Consider the following 18,400-nt stretch of genomic DNA (forward strand, 5'->3'; position numbering starts at 1 on the left):
CTGTTTGCTTAAGAAGGCTGCGCAGAAATTCAAATTTAAATTTGTTGACAGACAGTTTAAGATACCTTTTGTAATTGAGTTCTTTGTCGGTCCGACAATATTTAATTGGATGAGTTTTTTTGTTTTTTGTTTTATGCCTTATCCAGAATTTAAGCAAAAAAGCTAAGGGAAAGTTTACTTTGCTATTCACAATACATTGCATTTGAACATTGTCATTGTCAGTTGAATACTGGATGACAAATGCGCAGTATGTGCATTAAAAATCTCCACTTTTTAATGAGCAGAGTTTTTTTTTTTTTTGTGGTTGTAGAGGCAGTTTTCTTTAAGCAGGCTCTCAGTGGTAAAGAAGACAAAGTCTTACCCAAAGTGTCTTTTAAAGTTTTATTCTTTGCAAAAAAGGTCACACAATCTGTGTGAGACGTAGAAACAGAGTGTGTTCTCTTTTTATCTAGGTTGTAATACCCACAGTGTCATCAGTGACATACAGGATGAATCACAGTTACATCAGCGCTCAAACTTCATTTTGTGACCATCTATATTTCAGTCTCACCCCACACTCAAACATATAGTTTGTTAAATCACCATGTAATTATCCAGATCTTGTCTTGTAATAAATAGATGTTAAAGTGCTCACGCTTGGTCTAACCTTAACAGTACATCTATGGAAGAATAAAAGAACTGACCTTTATAATGTATATAAATGAATTTCCACCACAGTTGTCTATTAATGCTCAGAAAAAGACACATCAAATTAACCAGAATGGTAACTTTTAGGCTATGTTCACACTCCAAGGCTTAGTGCTGAAATCTGATTTATTTGTATAGCTGTTCACATTGTTATTTTAAATGTGGCCAATATCAGATATGCAGTGTGAACAGATCCTGTTCCTAAACTGACCCACATGCACAAAAGTACAATTACGGACAGCACAAAATGTCTTAATTATGCACACATATTGTATGAAGCACCTTGTCAGATTATGCTTAATATAATTATTGCTCTTTATACAGACAACCATGGTGTATCTCATAAACTGTAAAGGGTTGTCCTGCTGCTACTAATGTGTATTTCGCCATTTGAAACTGAAAATAAGTCTCTTGCCATTTAAAACATTGATAATTTGTGATGTATGACAATTACACTGTGTGTCTTTCTGACCACGGGGGTAGTGAACTCGTCAAGGGTTATGAGCAGCTGCAAACTGAACTGTGAAGTTGGAGTTGGTTGGCTATCTCTGTTTGTGGGAGTTATTTTATTTTACTTTGTTATAAATAACACACTGTAAAATAAAATAAAATAAAATAAAATAAAACTGTAAAAAAAATTTAACTTTCTGGTAGCAGGGGCGCCAGAAAATTACGGGAAAAAATGGAAATAAAAACTGTCCGAATAAAAAATTTAGATAATCTGTAATAAAAAAAAAATAAATAAAAAAAAGTAATTTCTTGTTTTATAATTACAAGTTATTACTGTCATTTTACAGATTTTAACTGTAATTGTACAGTATATTACTGCAATTTTACTAGTATTACTGTAAATACATAATTCATTAATGTAATTATACAGATAATTGATGTGATTCAAATGATTATTACTGCAAGTATACAGGTTATTACTGTAATTATACAGATTGATCAATGTAATTATGTAGGTCATTAATGTAATTATACAGATTAAATTATTTGTTCATGCATGAATCTCTAAATATTTCATACAATTTTCCACTTTTTAACATCCCTTTAAAATCAAAAAAATTAAATAAAATAATAAAAAACTTTTAAAGATTGATTGAAAAAAAGCTTAGGAATTACGAATAATTGCTGTTGTCATAAAACACTGCAAATATAACTAAAAACTATAGTAGTTTAACAAAAAAAAATTAGGATATGTAGTTTAAACTCCAAAACAATTTTCTTGAAAAAATACAAAACTGTTATCTATCTATTTTTTTTTTCTTTTTCTTTTTTACAAATAATATATTAGGTCATGGCGAGGCAGTGGCGCAGTAGGTAGTGATGTTGCCACACAGCAAGAAGGTCGCTGAGTTGCTGGTTCGAACATAAACTCAGTTGTCGTTTCTGTGTGGAGTTTGCATGTTCTCCCTGCCTTTGCGTGGGTTTCCTCCGGGTGCTCCGGTTTCCCCCACAGTCCAAAGACATGCAGAACAGGTGAATTGGGTAGGCTAAATTGTCCGTAGTGTATGAGTGTGTGTGTGGATGTTTCCCAGAGATGGGTTGCGGCTGGAAGGGCATCCACTGCGTAAAAACTTGCTGGATAAGTTGGTGGTTCATTCCGCTGTGGCGACTCCAGATTAATAAAGGGACTAAGCCAACAGAAAATGGATAAATGAATATTAGGTCATCATTTAAAAACAAAAACAAGGTTAGTAAGGACACCTGGAAAACAAAGTTGAGGATCAAATAGCAGTTTATTAACAGTATCGTCCTGCAATTAAAAGTTGAAACAAGAACAAACAGATGCATGCAGATAATCCCAATAGTAAAGGCGGCAAACAAAATAACAAAGTAAAGAAGTCAAACACGGAAAGTTAAGGAAAACCGCATCGTTATGCTCACTGAACAGTTTGAGACTAAGAAACGATGTGTCTGTGTGTGCTGAGTTTATAGTCCTTGAAATCCGTCCATAACGATCTTCTGACTGTGTGTGTCAACAGTTAGAATTGGGAACCCGGGTGTGTGAGGTGCATGCTGGGTGCATGCTAGTTTGTTAAAGTAACGTGTGTAGTTTTCCAGCCTCTAGATCACTTGTGAACTTTCAATGGTAAGGTAATTGCCATGTGTGCCATTCCACTATGCTGCTGAGGAGTAGATGATGTTTGTAGCACAGAATGATGACACATGTTGACGACACAAATATTGTGTAAAAGTCACATGACATAACCGTTCACACAGCAGTCGCATTATAAAACATCAGATTTGTGTCTGATTTAATACTACATATAAAAGTGGCACAAATCTCAACTGTAAAGATCAGATTTCATGTGGTTTGGGTTGTTAGAGCTGCACGTTTCTGGTTAAAAAGAGAATCTCAATTTTTTTGCTTAAAATAAAGATTATGATTTTTTCACGATTCTGTAGATGTAAAATAAAGGTAAATATGAGTGGGCTATTATTATGTTTATTTCTCAAACATACGGTAAAAAGTATAATTATATTATGTGTAGGTCTACTGTTGGTTACAATGCTAAATTTTGTATAGACTTGGAATGGTGGACTTAAACAGTCATTAAATTGGTCCTGGTCATTAATGCACAGTAAATTGATGACAACGCAACACTGGAGTTACCTTTGCATCAACATCAAATTCACTCTTGCATTATATTCAACATTATATAGGCTAGAGTAATTATGCTGACACTGTTAACCATTTATTCTCATGATGTGTTCACTGTGAAAAATAAAAACATATCAAATGCTTGTCGTAATCATAACTCTATAAAGCGATGATTATTTAAATGATGTGCTCGCTTTCGGTTTCATTTTCACTGCTAAGTGTGATTCATACTTCCCGCACGGCTCCCAAATGATAGCTCGGTGCAACAAACTGAATACTATTTTTAACTCTGTTACCTTTTATTTACAGACTATGCAGGTTTTGTTCACTAAAGTAGACTTCATTCACAGGTGTGCGCCTGCCCTCTCTGTAGTGACAGGTCAGGGTCAGCTCAAGTCACGTGTGATTTCGTGGCCGCTAATACATCATTACATTAAGACAGAAATGTCCTTTTTGGGTGAATTATTACTTTTAAATACAGTATGTGACTCTTCCAACACGTATTTTTCAGCAAGTATTTTACAATTTGTCAGTTTAGTGGCTAATTTGTAAAAATTTGTATGAGTTCAGTCGTACAAAAATTTACGATTTTAAAAAGTAGACGTGACACCCAACCCCACCCCTAACCCAAACCATCATTGGGTGATGAGCAAATCATACTAAATTCTACGAATTAGAGCATACGAATTCATACGTATTAGCCACTAAATCAAAAGGTTATGAATTGCAGTGAGATTGCATTGGTTGAAACACATTATTGTGGCTGTGAGTTTGTCATTTAATCCTTCTTTTTCAGCAGATTGGAGGCAAGCCATCATTGTGAAGTTCAGATGAATAGGTGTTAAAAAAGCTCATCTCACATTCTCAGCTGAGTTATTTCTAGAGCAAGTGATAACATTGCTGTTACTTTTTAATGCTGCTGACGTTAGTGTTATTCTAATAAAGTTCAAGAGACGGTGAACATCTTCTATAGTGAACTCTATGCCCTCTACATGCCATGTTCTGCATATTTTTCAATGAAAGTGCAAATACACAAACAAATCCATGAATAAATAAAGGAATTGGTCAGTCAGGGAGATTGAAAAGGTAGAATGTCAGATGTGGGTAAAACAAGTCTTGTTTCTCTTGCCAGGACAATGTGGATCTGGGGGATTTGATGTTCTCTCTATGTTACCTGCCCACTGCTGGGCGACTGACCATCACCATGATCAAAGCACGGAATCTGAAAGCCATGGACATCACTGGAGCTTCAGGTATGATTTACTGTGTGAAATAACAGATTTCCATTTTTTTCTTAATGAGAATTTGCCAATTATTGTATCTACGATTGGTTGTAAAAAGATATTTTCAAAATCACTGTATTCCTAAATGACATTAATAGATATTAGCAGGGCTCAAGGAACAGAAACGAAAAATGGAAACAAATTAAATTTTTCAGGAACAGAAACGAAAACCAAAAAAAAAAAAAAAGATAAACTTTAATGGCATAATGATCACAGTGAAATGAGATAAGCACTTGTTTTCATATAAAGTATAAATGTCTGGCCGTGATGCATATTTAGACCTATGCCAGTCTATAAAAAAGATAATATAGCTTAAAACACTTTAATATTTTAGAGAAAGTAATAATGTTTGCCCAACCAATGTTTGGTCTTATTAACCTGCCCATAATTAAACGTTATAGCCAACTTTTTGATTACTTGACCCGCGGATTAATGGCAGCACATTACATAACAGACATAAATGAGATCTGTGCATAACAGGGTTTTATGTTCCCCAATATGCAAAGTCAAGAGAGTGCACAACTCCATAGGGTAACATAAACTGCACACACTTCATTATGTAATGTGTGAAATCGGGACGCGTCTCACAGCACAAAGCATAATTAGCGATAAGGTCTATCGGTTTTAAAGGGTTACCGACAGTAAATCAATCTAATCTGAAAGCCATGGACATCACTGGAGCTTCAGGTATGATTTACAGTGTGAAATAATAGATTTCCATTTTTCTTAAAGAAAATTTGCTAATTATTGTATCTACGATTGATTGTAAAAAGATCTTTTCAAAACCACCTTATTCCTAAATTACATTAATAGATAGGAGCAGGGCTCTGAACTGGTTCAAGGAACAGAAATGAAAAATGGAAACGAATGAAACTTTTAGAAACAAAAACGAAAACCAAAAAAAAGTTTCAACTTTAATGGTTCTGAACTGAAACGGTTACAGTTAAACGGTTAATAATGTTATTTTATCGTTCTCTTTATTATATGAATTTGGGAGACAAAAATCATTCATTTAAATCATTTGTAGAAATGTGACGGTGACGCATACAACATGAAACGCCCGCGAAGCAGACGTTATAAGCGAGAGTCGTTTCTGATGTGACGGCCTTGTCTTAAAGGTTACCGAGAACCTGCTCTTTCAAGTACAAAGGTTTGTTTCGGTTTAAGTTATTGGTACTAAAACTTGTTTTTATACTAAATGAATTATTGATTGTCAATTTTTTTTGTTGGGTCTCCATAAAGAAAATCCTTTTGTTAACATTTTTCTTATGACAAATCATCTGATAACTTGATCTGTAATATTAAAGGATGAGGGGCAAATTATAAACATGATGGATAAAGATTGAATGACGATATATTATCAAACCACTCAAGCATTTTCCATTCGGAGAGTTACAGTATTTAATAACTTAGTCCTTATAAACAATCCATTAATAAAATACATTAATTACATGGCTACTGAAGAATTAACCAAATATACAATATGATCCGCATGATGATCACAGTCAAATGAGGTAAGCACTCGTTTTTATATAAACTATAGATGTTTTGGCCGTGATGCGTAATTAGGACTATGCCAGTCTATAAAAAAGATAATATAGCTTGAAACACTTTAATATTTTACAGAAAGTAATAAAGTTTGCACAACCAATGTTTGGTCTTATTAACCTGCCCATAATTAAACGTCATTGCCAACTATTTTGTTACTTGACCCGTGGATTAACGGCAGCACCAGCGGACATAAACGAGATCTGTGCATAACAGGGTTTTATGTTCCCCAATATGCAAAGTCCAGAGAGTGCATGACTTCATAGGGTAACGTAAACTGCACACACTTGATTATGAATTTGTGAAATCGGGGACATGTCTCACAGCACAAAGCATAACTTATTAAATGCCCATGTTTAATCAGTCATCGATAAGGTCTATCGATTTTAAAGGGTTACCGACAGTAAATCAGTCGAGTAATCTTTAGCATCCCTAGTTTAATCAGTTGTAAAAGTAGTGTCAATGTTATTAAAATGCACACAAAATCTAGTACTTAATCTATCCAATACTCTAGACTTACTCTTTGCCTTGGTGCATCTTTTTTCAGTTTACGCATTGCAATGAATGTATACAATTTTATATTTATATTAAAGATAAATAAGGTAAGAATATGAGAATGATGACACCTGCAGTGTGTAAACTGTATACAGGGGGTGTTGGTCAATAGCCTACAGCACATAATTCAACTAATATCTCGGAGGGAGATAAACCGATTAGATTATTTCTTTCGTTTTTAAGCCCTAATGCTAACTGTATTTTAGCTCTTAATATAGGCCTACAAAATATTTTCTGGTTTTTAGTTTTGCATGAGCAAATAGCAGTATAGCCTAAATTACATATTTTTAAAAGATTATTATTCAGCCGCAGCGCATGTGAGAGGTGGATCCGTGGCAAATCCACTTACTCACGCACTATACCTATTTCATTTATAACAATGCAAACTTGACTTCGCAGGCCGTTCATCTTTAAACGCAAAAGGCATTTTTAATTCTCCTAACTTGACTGCTGCTGCATAATAAGATGTTTGAAGCAAACATTCAAAAGGGTTCTGCGTTTTGTCAATTTTACTAATATTAAAAATAATAGATATATTAAATTTATATAATAATTGCACTGTGCAGTGTACTAAACATATTTATTAGACTACATAACTGAAGAAGTAATGTGAAGATTACTGGCAGTTGCGTTTTTGCTCAAATTAATTTTACTGGCAAATTTCTCCTGCATTTTTTTTTCTTTAGGGCTCAAGAGATTTGTATTTAAAGAATTAGTTAACCAAAACATGTAATGAATTAGGCTTCTCACCTCATGTCATCTACTAGTCCGCCGTGTGCACATTTTAAAGGCTATTTACAGGCGCACCTGACTTGATGCGGGGACCAGATCTCTGGACTATAGGCCTAGCTTTAATCATCACAATTTTCATAATTTAGTTGCTATTTCATATTATACAATAGCTAAATGTAGCGCCGGGCCTGCGCTCGATTCCAAGGAGTGGGGCTGTGTGTGTGTGTAGCGCCTTTAAGCAGCGTGTCAATCAACTACTGCTGGTGAGAGAAAGCGCGCATGAAGTGCAAGTGCATGAAGCCGGTATAGATATAATTGAATTGAATATAACCAAAAGCAAGTACATATTATAAATATTTCTTTAACTATACTTATTGAAAATCCATTTAATCTTACCCCTCAAACAGAATGTTTAGTTGCACCATTAAGAAATCAGGGCACTCTAGAGCCCTGCAATTCTTTGTAATAAAATAACATTCTTAACCGTTCATTTTTTTTTTCTAGAAAACCGTTTTCAGAATATTTTATTTATTAAGGAACACAAGAACAGAAACAAAAAATATAAATTCTGCTCGGAGTGAACCGATTGGATTTATTTATTTTTAGTTTTTTTTAGTTTTTAAGCCCTGGATAGGAGGAGCAGTTGTCATGTAAAGTTATGAACAGCTTCAGTCTTAAGAATTCTTAGCTCACAGTATCAATGTTACAAAACAAATGATTAATTATTATTATTATTATTTTATAAATTAGTCAAAATAAAACAAAAATACTTTCTCTAGAAGAAAAACTATTATCAGACATACTGTGCAAATTTCTTTGCTTTGAACATCATTATATCATATTTAAGAAAGAAAAAAAAAATCCTAAGGGGATTTAATAATTCTGATTGCAATTGTAGTCTGTCATATTTTAGGATGATGATCCCCCAACAGACATTCTAACATTTATTGATTTAATATTGTATATATTTTTTTTACATTTTTTATTTTATTTATTTATTTTTTACAGTAAGTAACTTCTCAACTTAGGCTGTACTTGCACTACAACAATCAGACAAAAGTGTTGTCAAAACTCTACATGCACATGGACGCTCAGTAATTACTGTAAATGGTGTATAATGCATGTCATTAAGGCAACTCATATGGTCCTTTATTCCACCATTGTTATGTTAATGGTAGACAATAACCATATAGCTGCAGTTAAATCCCATTTTTAAATGTTTGCATTTTTAACCCCCAGGTTAATTAAGTGTCAAAATTATAAAACCTTTTCATATTTTAGTCGTAAATTATGTTAAGTAACTGCCCCATTCCAACAGAGGCTCAGTGGAAATATGTGCTTCAAAATGGAAATATGTGTTTTTGGTGAAACAGCAAAAATGTAGTTAAACAAATGCCTGACTGCAGTTAATAGGTGAAAGTAATACTAGGGGGCAGCGTAAAGGCATATCATTGATGAATAAGGAATAATTTTAGGGGTCGGCTCTAAATGCAGATTTATTTGAGAGTAATTAGGCAGGCAAGGTTAGTACAAGAGACAATTAAAGAATAAGGTTAATACAAAAAAGTAATTACAGTCACAGGCAAAGAGGTCGAGGCAGGAAGCAAAGTAAACAAAAACAATGAAACAAGCAAAGGTCAAAAACACGACTAGACTAGACAGGAGCGTATGTGATATATATGTAGTCCAAGAAATCAGACATAATGAGCTTCAGTTGTGAGTGTTTAATCAAGAGATGACCTGGAGTTAGTGTGTGACTGCTGTGCATGATGGGATATGTAGTTTGTTAGAATGACCAGGAGTGTTTTCCAGTGAGGCCACAAAGGACATATCGCTGGTGACCATAACAGTTCTCATGCAGTTCTTTGCACAACACCAAATAAGTAACACAACACAATTTAATGGTGAATATGAGTTATAATCAAATAAGTTTGGCTCACCTATCTTTCACCAAATAGACAAAAGTTCCAAAATAATGTATTTCGGATTTGCGAAAATGTAGACAGCACCCACATTTGCATCTGTTATCTGAAATCTGCACACAAAGTACCAGAAGCAACATTTTTCATAGGGTGGGGCACAAATTCCCAATGAGTCTGGACTGCATTATTGTACTTATCTAAACCTCTCTACCAATACTGTAAGAAGAGTTAGTTGACATACAGTTAAATTCATTAATTAGGGTCAAGATAATGAGAGACAGTCAAAGTAATAGGAAAACCATGTTATTTTCATTTTTTTTTAAAAGATAACATTAAATGTTTTTAACTTTCCTCTTTGTCTAGATCCTTATGTGAAAGTTTCTCTCATGTGTGATGGACGGAGACTGAAGAAAAGAAAAACCTCCACTAAGAGGAACACATTAAACCCTGTGTACAATGAGGCCATAGTGTTTGATGTCCCTCCAGAGAACATTGACCAAATCAGCCTTCTCGTAGCTGTTATGGATTATGACCGGTAAGAGGCTTAGAAATGTCTGTTGAATTATGGTTGTGTATTCTTTATGACCAAAAGAGTAACAAGGTGTGGGAATATCAATTGGAGTTAAAGATTACTTAGTTTAGTTTTTAAGCAACATCCGTTTTTTGAAAACAAATGAAGCTCTATGATTACAGCAAAAATTAGGATTGATTCTCCCCTCAAGTAAGTCTTGAGGATAAGCTGTCAGATGAATAGAGATCACAAATATGTAGAAATTTCAGCACCTGTATTCAAATTTTATTTCTAATAATGTGTTGCTAATATATTACAGACATTCACTATCCATGGAGGTTGAGTCTCAAGCTCAAGCTCTCTCGCTTTAACAAGTCAAAGTTTATTTACTTCCAGTCGAAGCCATCCTAATTCACAAGAACACAAGAAAAATAAAGGATGGGGGATACATGTAGTAGTAGTAGTAGTAGTAGTAGTAGTAGTAGTAGTGGTAGTAGTTGTAGTAGTAATAATAATAATAATAATAATAATCTAATTTACTTCCAATTATCTGGGGTTAAGTGGCAGGGGCAGCAGTCTTGTAAATCTCAGATGCTCATCATGGCCTAGGTCTTCCCTAGGGTTTCCTCACAGCGGTACAAACCTTGAACACATCCCTAGCTAGGCGTCCAAGAAGTATGCAAATCAGATGGCCAAACCACCTCAGCTGGCTTCTCTTGATGTGGAGGACTTCCTCATCCTATCCCTAAGAGTGCCCCCTGCCACCCAGAAAAGGAAACTCATTTTGGCTGCTTGAATCTGAGATCTTGTAGTTTCAGTCATGACCCAAAGCTTATGACTATAGGTGAGAGTAGAAACAAAGATTGACTTGTAAATCGCGAGTTGCCTTTCAGCTCAGCTCCTTTTTTACCACAAGTACATTGACCACAAAACGGTAACACTTTACAGTAAGGTTCATTAGTTAATGCATTTACTAACATGAACTAATCATGAACAACACATGTACTGCATTTATTAATCATAATTGAACATTTACTAATGTATTATTAACATCCAGGTCCATGCTTGTTACCGTTAATGCACCATGAGTTAACATAAACTAACAATGAACTACTGTATTTTCATTAACTAACGTTAACTAACATGAACAAATACAGTACTAAATTTATTATTCATTGTTTGTTCATGTTAGTAAATGCATTAATTAACATTAACTACTGAACCTTATTGTAAAGTGTGACCCACAAAACTGTTGCACCAATCCACCTATCAATCTCACGTTCAATCCGTCCCTTACTTGCGAACAAAACTGCAAGATTCTTGAACTCCTCCACCTAGGATGAAGTCTCTCCTCCAACCTGGAGATGACAGGACACCTTTTATTTTCCATTCAAGCGAACGTGAAGAGAACGGATGAGAAAGGGCGGTCCTGCTTAAATCCAACATGCACTGACTGTCTGCCTTATTGCTTCAAATAAGAATTCAATTTCTGCTCTGTTCATACAGCCCTTAATAGAGCACCTCCAACCCAATACTGCCAGAGCACCTCCCACAGAATGTTGCAAGAGACTCAGTTGAATGCCTTCTCAGAGTCCAGAAAAAACAAAACAAAAAAACCTATTGGCCTGGTTGGGCATACTCCCATTAACCCTCTAGCACCCTAGTGAGGGTATAGAACTGGTCCAGCAATCCTGGCCCAGGAAAAAATCTGCATTATTCCTTTTGCATCTGAGGTTCAGCCATCAGCCAGATCCTCCTCTCCAGTATCCATGCATAGACTTTTCCAAGGAGGTTGAGAGTGTGTTTGCCCTATAGTAAGAACACAAATTCTGATCCCCTTCTCAAAAATGAGAACCACCACCCCAGTTGAATTGTCTAAATGTACATTCTCTGACCTCCATGCGATATTGTAGAGGCAAGTCAATCAAGACAATCCCACAATGTCCAGAGACTTGAGGAACACAGGGTGCATCTCATCAACCCCCAATGCTTTGCCACTGCGAAGATTGCAAACAAGATCAGTGACTTCAGGTTGGGTGATGGGTGAGTCCACCCCTCCATCCCCAGTCTCTACTTCCTACATGGAAGGTGGGACATGTCAGATTGAAGAGATTTTCAAAGTATTCCTTCCACTATCTGACAACACCCCAAGTCGAGGTCAACTGTAAACATTTCCACTGTAACAGTGTCAGTGTGGAACTGATAATATTAATAATAATAATAATAATAATAATAATAATAATAATAATAATAATAATAATAATAATAATAATAATAATAATAATAATAATAATAAATAAATAAATAAATAAATACAATAAACTTTATTTTATAAAGTGCATTTAAAAGCAGCTTCTCAAAGCACTGAACACTATGCAGGCAGTACAATCCAATACAATAAAACAATACAAAATAAACTTGCAAAAGCAAGTAAAAAAATATAAATAAAACGTCTTAAATTGAACATTCCAGAGGCAGAGAAGCCAGAGAACAGGAATATAGGAAGAAAAAGCCCTATCACCCATAAATCACAGACGTGTTTGAGGCACAACCAAAAAGTTTCAGTTGGAGGAAGACAATCTACAATTAGATGTTGATACATTATATATAAGGTATTGGTAATATAATTAATTTTGGTAGTAAGGAATTTACCAATTTCTCTGCACAATATTGCAATATTTCTGAGGGAGAAAAATGTTTGGACAAAAGAATCTTAAGACGTCAACCACAATCCAAGATTACTCACTCATATCTGGATTTCCAAAACAGGGTCATTAAGAGTCAAGGACAGAGGACCAGCTTTAAAAACTTGATCACGAGAACCAATGAGCATAACTTAAAAGTTAGAACACAAGAAATTATTACTCATACATGTTTTACATACAAAATATTATCTAAATTCTTACTTAGTAAGGATTATACTGTATATTACAAAAATGTATTAAATAAAATCACACATAACTAGGTTGCTTGTCCAGACTCGAAACAGTGTTTTCCCAACAAAGTATTGATCATGTTAATCATGTTATAACCTGATAACCAAACCATAACCTTTGAAATAATGATTTTAATAAATATGCGGGCTTAGAGTAGTAAATAGTTTTAAAGGGACCTGTTTTGCGTCTTGCTTCTTGCTTAATTGCTAAATATGATTTGCAATAATAATGTTATTGACATTGCTATTCGTATAAGTTAAAATAGTCTAATACTGATGCTGTATTTCATTGAAGACTTATTGTTTCACATTATCATATTATATTTATTATGTGCAGAAAATATAAACTATAATGTAAAATATAAAGTGTTTTGCTGTTTCTTTTCACAGTGTAGGTCATAATGAAGTTATTGGCGTGTGCCGAGTAGGTAATGATGCAGAGGGTTTGGGCAGAGAACACTGGAATGAAATGCTGACTTACCCACGCAAACCCATCGCACACTGGCACCCTCTCGTCGAGGTAAGAACACACAGGCTTCCTCTTTTAAAAGCTCAAGCAGCTCAAATTTAGCACTTGGTCATGAAGCGTGCCTTATACATCAGGCTTGTTCCAAATATAGTATTTCAACCATTAGTCTTATTTTCTGGCTTTTATTATATGAAGAGTTTAAAGTACAGTACACTCTTCAAATGATAAAAGCCTGAGAGTCCAATTGGGACAGAATTGTCCTGAATGTAAATATCTCTAGTTGCACATTAAAAAAAGAATTGTAAATACTGTATTTTAAAATTTTATATATTATAACATTACAAATGTATCTGTCTGTATGTCTGTCTTTATGTAGTGTATTTCTGTTCTAATTAAATGTAATGAAAATGTGTTACAATTTATGGGCTTATTATTTAGTAATTTCGTGACTTAAGGCCAGTTTATACTTCTGCATCAAGTGATCGGCTTGCGCGTAGTTGTGCATTTATGCATTCTGCGTGCTGTTTGTGTTGCTTTGCAATAACACTTTTTAAAACTCGCTCATTCAGAGGCGGGAATCAGAGGACATGCAACAACTTTAGTCATAAGGTAAACACAAAACTCCTTCACAAGACTTGATACTTGTAAACATTCACTCCATCTGGCTTGCGGCTCTCAGTAACACCCACACACCACTCCCCTAGCTGACCAATCACAGCGCTTGCACTATGCGTAGTTGCAAGGGCTATGCGACTGCGTGGAGGCTACAGCGGGGAATACGTATACGCTTGGTGCAGAAGTAAAATACAGCCACTAAAAGCTGAAGACTACTTGATTTATTCAGATTTAATCCATAGTGCTTCAGTTATGATTGTATTTTTATGTGAAATGAGTAACTAAATATGTATTCATATGAAGGTGTAAAGATTTAAGACCTTGCCAACTATAGTTGGCACCAGACTAAATCAATTTGAGTTAAACCCTTTGAGTCCTTTTCATTATCCACAACAGTATTCATAATCTCAGGTAATTGAAGTCTGAAAATTCATTTGTTGGTCAAACTCATGTTGATTTTATAAATGGTCAGAGAACAGATTGTTTTGGGGATTGAAATGTTCACACACAGAGAGCTGGGAGCCATTATTTCAACAAAGAAGGAAATTATTCAGAAAACAGAAAAATACTGATGACCTTTAGGTGGGCAAAACTTCTAATTACTGCAGGGAATCTGCCTCTCATGAAAAATGAAGTGTAACAACTTATTAACTTGCAAAAAATAATATAAATTAAACAAAGCAAAAAGACAATGCGTGGTGGCACAGTGGGTTGTGCTGTCACCTCACAGCAAAAAGGTCGCTGGTTTGAACCCTGGCTGGGTCAGTTAGCATTTCTGTGTGGAGTTTGCATGTTCTCGCTGTGTTCGCGTGACGTTCCTCTGGGTTCAAAGTCCAAACACATGCACTCTAGGTGAATTGGGTAATCTAAATTGTCAATAGTGTATGTGTGTGAATGAGAGTGTATGGGTGTTTCCCAGTGAGAGTTTTCAGCCGGAAGGGCATTCGCTGCATAAAACATATACTCAATTAGTTGACGGTTCATTCCAATGTGGCGACCCCTGATTAATAAAGGCACTAAGCCAAAAAGAAAACGAATGAATGAATGAACTACAGGAGAAAAGCCAATGTGGCCAATGGCATCATATTGTTTTTTTTTGTTTTTTTACATAAAATGTAGACACAGAAACATATTTTGTTTGCAAAATTGTAGCCATGAGTACATATCCCAAATGAGTCTCCATTAGTTTAATATGAAGGTTGTTTACCATTTGTTACACCTTCAACATCTTGCTCACAATCTGCAGTAATTAATCCCAAATGTCGTCTGTTGGATTAAGGTCAGGACTCTGTGAAGGCCAGTCAATTCTATTCACAAATCAAACTCACTTATCTATGTCTTTATGGATCTTTCTTTGTGCACTGATGACTATTTATCAGTAAGGGGTCATCCTTAAATTATTCCTACAATTTTTGGAGCATGAAATTGTTCAGAATATCTTTGGACTTCTTGCATTCTGTGACGCTTCAAGGCTGAGCTGATGTTGTTCCCATTTGTTTTTTACTTCTTTAAAATACTAATAACAATTTACTATCAAATGTTTTACTTGTAAGGAAAGTTCACAAATGGTTTTATTGCACCCGATAGTGGCAACTGTACCTATAATTTAATAAGCTCCATAAGAATGACCCATTCTTTCACAAATATTTGTAGAAGCATTCAGCAAGGCTAGATGATTTTAAATCCTGGGGAGAACATACTCCACACAGAAATGCCAACCCAGCCAGGGCTGGAACCAGCGACCCTCTTGCTTTGAGGCAATTGTGCTACCCACTGCACCACCGTGCTGCCTACAGACACACTATAATGGCTGTACAAGTATTAATTAAGTATATTCCAAGATTTCAACTTAAGGCAACTGTAATCATCTTAAGGGTGATGCAGAATGACTCAGGCAAAGCTGTTCTTAGGTTTTTTTCTTAGTCATTCCCACATGGGTAAGTGAGAGACTGAATGTATTTTATTGCAGCCGATTTCCTAAGGCCTTATATAATAGTCTTATTGTATTGTATTCTTTGTAAATGTGTATTATTAATAAACCAATTAAACAGAGGTAGTCTAATCTGTCAATTTTAAAATATGTCTAAATCAAAGCTGATGTATGGTTATACAACAAACTCCCCAGACAATTGAGTTGAGGTTAAATTCGTCCTCTAGGAAAAAAGTCATGCTAAAAAATCTTAGATGTTGTGTGATAAGTTGCTATTCTTTTTTTCTTTTCAAAATAGATTTAGTCACATAAAAGATCAAGCACAAGAAACATAAATGACCTTATAGAAGGGCAGCATTTTTCGGAAAGTCTTTGAAAACTCAGTCTAGAGACTTTATTCGAAACAAACTACATATATATATATATATATATATATATATATATATATATATATATATATATATACCTCATATATCCAAGTCATTTGTAGCACTGCAGGGAGCAAGAGCAAATAGTTTTCTCTCACAGCAGATGGTTTTGAAGGCTGAGGTGAGGAGTATTGTGAGATCTTGTTTTTGTTTATTTTCTGCCTTTTAAAGGCCAATGTATTTTTAACTCTACCCTCACAAATTTATTATTCCCACTTCAGATTTTAAACATTGTAGCATGCAATGATAGTAAGAATAAATAATAATAAAAATAATAATAAGAATAACAAATTTAATTATTTAATAATACAAGTAAATGTTTTCAAAATGTATTTATCGAACATATCTCTAATAGGAAAAGAATGAATGAATGAATGAATGAATGAATGAATGAGCAAATAAATGTTGTCTAAAGCTAAAAAAAAAAAATAATAATAATCTTTAATCTAGTAGTTTAAATGTGAACTTGAAAATCAAGTTGCCAATTAAGGGGTTAAATGAGATGTCAGTAAATGCTTTTACTTACAGTTCACTTCTGATATGAATATAATATATTTTTTATTTAACTTTATGTCTATAAATGGTTTATAAATAAGTCAAAAACATGCCGAAATGCAACATATTATTTTAACATTGTCAAACATCTTAAATTGGTTAAAAAAACAATACATTATAATATATGGAATAGTATATACAAAGTTTGAATTATAATAAGATTCTGAGTTAGTTTTGGTAATCTCATATCAGAGCAATGTTATTTTAAAGAATGATAATTAATTCATATTAACAAAAATAACTGTGAGCAGAAGAAAGCAGGTGAAAAACACACCATGTGCGATAATGAAATCTTTTAAACAGTCGCGTGCATCACAGCAGCTTTTGGCGCAAGTGATCATCCTCTCACTCGGTATTCACAGTAATTATTTAAAGAATAAACTTACAAAGGACACTTAGAAATCTAACCTTGGCCTTCTTCTTGACATCAGCGGAGACTCACAGACGCAAGATTACTTGGTCCACTTTTGTAGTGTTTTTAAACATTTTGTGAAGTTGAAGGCTACATCTTCATCTAATAGTTTGTCGGAATGACAGACCAACATTACTCTCATTACTGAGCAAATTACCTCCGTTGTTTTCACATCTGGATTTACATATGAAGCGCGCTTACTGAGAGGACTGAGAGACCACGCTGCTGTAATGAGGCGATATAGGAGAATCCGTACAGTCCTTACTTTTATACCGATTACATAAAAATAGATAATTTGTTTTCGACTTGAATTGGTTAATGCAAAAGTAGACATATCAAGCTTTATATAGATATCATAAATCATCATCTTTGTTGACTATTTGCTGAGTTTCCGTTCATTTTAGTGATGTGTTTTTCTGACCACAGTCTGCTCGCGCCTCAGACGCTTGTAATAACAATGCCCCGTGGGCGTGGTCGCATTAAATCTAATGAGATCAGACTGAGAAACTAGACATAGCGTTGGTTTCATACCGATTACTTTATCAAGCAATGTTTGTTTTCAACATGCATAGCTGTGTTTAAAAGTAGACACTTTAAGCTTTCTAGAAATACATGTCTCATCTGTGTGCGTTTTGTATTCGCGGAGTTTTAGCGCATTTTACTGACGCGTTTCTAAAAGCAGTTCACGGAGAGAGAAAAGAATGCCTACACTGTTTGTTTTTCTTATTTTGCAAAAGCACACACGTTTGTTGTTGTTGTGAAAAAGTAGACACATAACAGATTCGATCGATGTATTGATCTTATCTTTACGATCAAAACTGAAAGTGTAATTTAAGTTCATTTCAGCAGTTTGACGCCACCACAGGTCAAAACGCATATACGCGGCCTTCGACCCCAGAGGGTTAACCTGAGATTCCCTTCTTGTGACTGCTAAAGGGTAAAACTTTAAGGTATTTTTACTAGGGTTGGGTTTCGAAACCCAGTGCCATTATAGCATCGGTATGTACTGGATCAAATCAGCATATAAATTTCAGTGCCTAATTTCGGTGCCACTGGTGTTGCGACAAGGACGTAAGAAGCATCAAGGGGTGCATCAAAGACAACCATAGGTACGCGTTGTCACACCATCTCTAAACATTTATTTCTAAACAACTTTGAGGAATATGGACAGGTGATGTCAGGTGTTTCTTCTTGTTGCTTAGGGAACAAT

The 18,400-nt window shown here is 34.8% G+C and overlaps 1 protein-coding gene across 1 annotated transcript in view; it reads left to right on the top strand.

Moving 5' to 3' along the window:
- Positions 1-18,400, top strand: part of syt9a (synaptotagmin IXa) — a 70,349-nt gene that overhangs the window by 46,691 nt on the left and 5,258 nt on the right. The window contains exons 4-6 of the mRNA XM_087293237.1: positions 4,428-4,548; positions 9,699-9,870; positions 13,172-13,301. Coding sequence (XP_087149363.1) covers positions 4,428-4,548; positions 9,699-9,870; positions 13,172-13,301 — 423 coding nt within the window. The remainder of the gene's footprint in view (positions 1-4,427; positions 4,549-9,698; positions 9,871-13,171; positions 13,302-18,400) is intronic.

This window comes from Danio rerio, chromosome 18 (genome assembly GCF_052040795.2).
Source record: "Danio rerio strain M-AB ecotype USA chromosome 18, GRCz13ab, whole genome shotgun sequence".
Lineage (NCBI taxonomy): Eukaryota > Metazoa > Chordata > Actinopteri > Cypriniformes > Danionidae > Danio > Danio rerio.